The sequence below is a fragment of the Saccostrea cucullata genome, unplaced genomic scaffold (genome assembly GCF_032062105.1).
Source record: "Saccostrea cucullata isolate Sc308-1 unplaced genomic scaffold, CSIRO_AGI_Scuc_v1 ctg10828, whole genome shotgun sequence".
NCBI classification, from domain to species: domain Eukaryota; kingdom Metazoa; phylum Mollusca; class Bivalvia; order Ostreida; family Ostreidae; genus Saccostrea; species Saccostrea cuccullata.
The window spans coordinates 12376-15908 of NW_026923600.1; the positions used below are offsets into that span (position 1 = coordinate 12376).

The window sequence follows — 3533 nt, forward strand, 5'->3', positions numbered from 1 at the left end:
AGGATGATCAATTACTTAGGAAAGTTTATTCCAAACTTGTCTACCAGGAATCAATCACTCAGACAGTTGCTAGAAACGGACGTAGTATGGCACTGGAATGACGAACAGGAAAAAGCCTTTAATGATCTAAAGGGAGCAATAACCTCAACGCCGACATTGAAATATTTCGACGTTAATAAGGATGTCAAACTTTCCGTTGATGTTCGTCATATGAACTTGGTGCGTGCATCATGCAGAAGAAGCAACCTGTTGCTTATGCATCGAGAGCCCTGAATGCAGTTGAGAAAAACTATGCACAGATCGAAAAAGAATGCTTGAAATCGTGTATGGACTACAGAAATTCAACGAGTATGTATATGGTAAAACTGTGTTAGTGGAAACAGACCATAAACCACTAGAGAGCTTGTTTAAAAAACCATTGTCTAGTGCACCTCCACGACTCCAACGTATGATGTTGAAAGTTCAGCAACATGACTTAGTAGTGAAATACAAAGCTGGCAAGGAACTCTACATTGCGGATACATTGTCAAGATCAACAGGATCAGATCCAGCTGAGGAGCACGAGGAACAGTATGAAGTTCACGTGATAGAGAATATTCCTGTAAGTCAGGAAAAAGTGATGTTATTTCGGAGTGAAACTAAAAAGGACCCTGTTCTCATGAAGCTAAAGGACACAGTTCTACAGGGATGGCCAACAAATCGGAAGGATTTAGACAGTGAACTTACTCCATACTGGAACTTTAGAGATGAGATAAGCATTGTAGATGGCTTATTGTTGAAAGGAGATCGTTTCATTACACCAGAGCAACTTAGACCCCAGATGTTGAAAATTCTGCACAGCAGTCACCTGGGACAAGAGAAATGTACACAGCGAGCTAAATCAACATTGTTTTGGCCAGGAATAATCATACAGTTGAAGGACATGATAGAACAGTGCAACATTAGCAACCGCTACAGGAATGCGCAGCAAAAGGAGCCAATGATACCACACGAGATCCCAAATCGTCCTTGGCAGAAAGTTGCAGCAGACATTATGTTTTTTGGGAACACAAGATACTTGATAACCGTTGACTACTTCTCAACGTTCATAGAGGTCAACTGCTTACAAGATGGGAAAGCCGCCACCGTTATCAACATTCTGAAGCAACACTTTGCTCGACTAGGAATCCCTGAAGAGTTCATTAGTGACAATTGACCTGAATTCGCAAACCATGAATTCAAAAACTTTTCGAAGGAATATGATTTCCGGCATATTACATCTTCGCCGAGATATCCACAGAGCAATGGTATGGCTGAACGAGCTGTACAGACCATCAAAAACCTGTTTAGAAAAGCACAGGATGACCACAAGGATCCGTATATTTCGCTTATGGAGTTGAGGAATTCAGAAATACCAGGAGTGAAAATTTCACCAGCACAACTTCTATTTGGACGAACCACAAGAACACTCGTAACAACCGTCAAATCCAAATTGCGACCGATGGGATTTAACTCAGAACTTGTTCGTGAGGAACTCCAGAACATAAAAGATACACAAAAGTCTTTTTATGATCGCAACTCAAAACCCCTTAAACCACTTGACAACGGAGATGTAGTACGTGTTAGGATTTCAGGACAGTCTATCAAAACACCAGGAAGAATCGTTAGACCTGCAGATACACCAAGATCGTATTACGTACAACAAGGGAATACCACAGTAAGGAGGAACCGCCGAGACCTTATCAAAACCAAAGAACTGAGCGCAGAACAACCAGTAGATACCAAAGAGCCTGTTAACGGTCACTGTGATTCGTTTTGTGATAACTCTAACCGTGTGAATGGTCCGTCAATCAATTCTGGAGACAAACCAACTAGTGTTACCACATCGAGTGGTCGGGTCATCAAACCACCTTGCAGGCTGGTGACGGAGTGTTAATTCAAACAGTTAAAGTGAATTTCTGAATCTGATGTGTACATTAAAGGTTCATTTTTGTAGTTCAGTTTTGTTAGTTGAAGTTAAACAAAAATATAAAAATATTAGAACTGTTTTATTATAATGATAAAATGCAAATTTATTTCAAATGTAATTTTAACAAACATTTTACGTTAACTTAAAAGGGGAGATGTGACATTATTTATATCTAAGAACAGTAACCCTTACACTGTGTCATTTGTAAATGTTATAATAGAGTTATCTTCCTTGTCATTCATGATGATGCTGCACGTGTTGTAATAAACTAGTTCTCATCGCCATCTTGACTCTGTTTATGCTACAAGTGTAGGTCAACTTCGTTAAACTGAGACCTAACATTCAGTCAAAAGAGTGTACGTAAGCATCTGGATGCCAAAATTCTTCCGTAATTTTAATTTTATATATATTACACCATATAAGTTATATTTCTGTCCGCATTCTCCATACTACATAGATTTGTATACTTTAAAAAGTCAAGAAACGATAGAACCTGAAATACCTTTCAAATTATTACTGTTTTTGTTTATATACCAATGCATGATCGATCTCAAAAATTGTGTACACAATTCAAATATGTGAAAAGGGCATAAAACACCGTCACCAGGAAATTCCAGAGGTGGGATGTTTTGACTTGGAGAAGAATTCATCCTTTGTTGACCGATTGACCAGTCCCACCTACCCTGGGCCCTATGTAGTTATTAGGTACATGTACGCATATGGAACTTTCCGTATTTAATTCAGTATAAACCGAAGGCCTATTACTAACAGTTGGTCACCGGCCAAACAATTGATGAAATACGGACTTTAAAAGAGGTTGTTGAAATCCCTGTAACATAAATTTAGCAGTCAGTAGAATGTATCGCTTAAAAATTTATCGTATTCTCAGCAAGCTCTTGAGTAGTTCGGAGACATAAACGTCGTATACAGCTGATAGTGGAACATTACACAGAAATAAGAATATAACATTCGACTACACAATCACAATGTTATATATGTTAACCTTACCCTGTTATAAATGTTGTTTATTTTCTAAAGATAAAGAGGATGGCCTCAAGGTTTACTTGGATTTTTCGTTTTTTCTTCTTCTTTATTTTCGGTTTCGCCCATTATGCAAATTATACCACGTTTCCAGCTATCGTTGGTGTCCCTGATGTCAGCAAAACCATCAGCTTAAACACTTATGAATTTCAACTTTATACACAACCATTCTCCACGATAAATTTAAGTCCATCTTTTTGATATCATTGACATCTGTTTTGTTTTTTTCCAATAAAAATGGAACTCGTAAATTTACTTACCTTTTCATTGGTCATTTGCAAAATTATTTTGTTAAAAACATTCTGTTTGTACACACAAGTATTCTGAAGTTGATATCAAAAAGATGCTTCAGTTTCCACTTGACGATATCTATGTCATTTTTGGAAACCAGGACTTCCAACAATCTGTTGGAATTCCCAAGTTACTAATTGCACACCGTTATTAGCAGACCTATTTTTGTATTCATATGAAGCAGAATTTGTGCAAAATCTTATGCATGACAAAAAGAAAACACTTCCAGTGGCCTTCAACTCGATATCAGGAA

General features: G+C 37.7%; 1 protein-coding gene across 1 annotated transcript; it reads left to right on the top strand.

Moving 5' to 3' along the window:
* Positions 1 to 310: 310 nt before the first annotated feature.
* Positions 311 to 1195, top strand: LOC134264460 (uncharacterized protein K02A2.6-like). Its single transcript, XM_062746760.1, has one exon. It carries the CDS (start codon positions 311 to 313, stop codon positions 1193 to 1195), a length of 885 nt encoding a protein of 294 aa, XP_062602744.1.
* Positions 1196 to 3533: the final 2338 nt, after the last annotated feature.

What these genes read in the sequence shown, in the direction of transcription:
- LOC134264460 (XM_062746760.1), top strand. Translation starts at nt 311, where the DNA reads ATGCTTGAAATCGTGTATGGACTACAGAAATTCAACGAGTATGTATAT.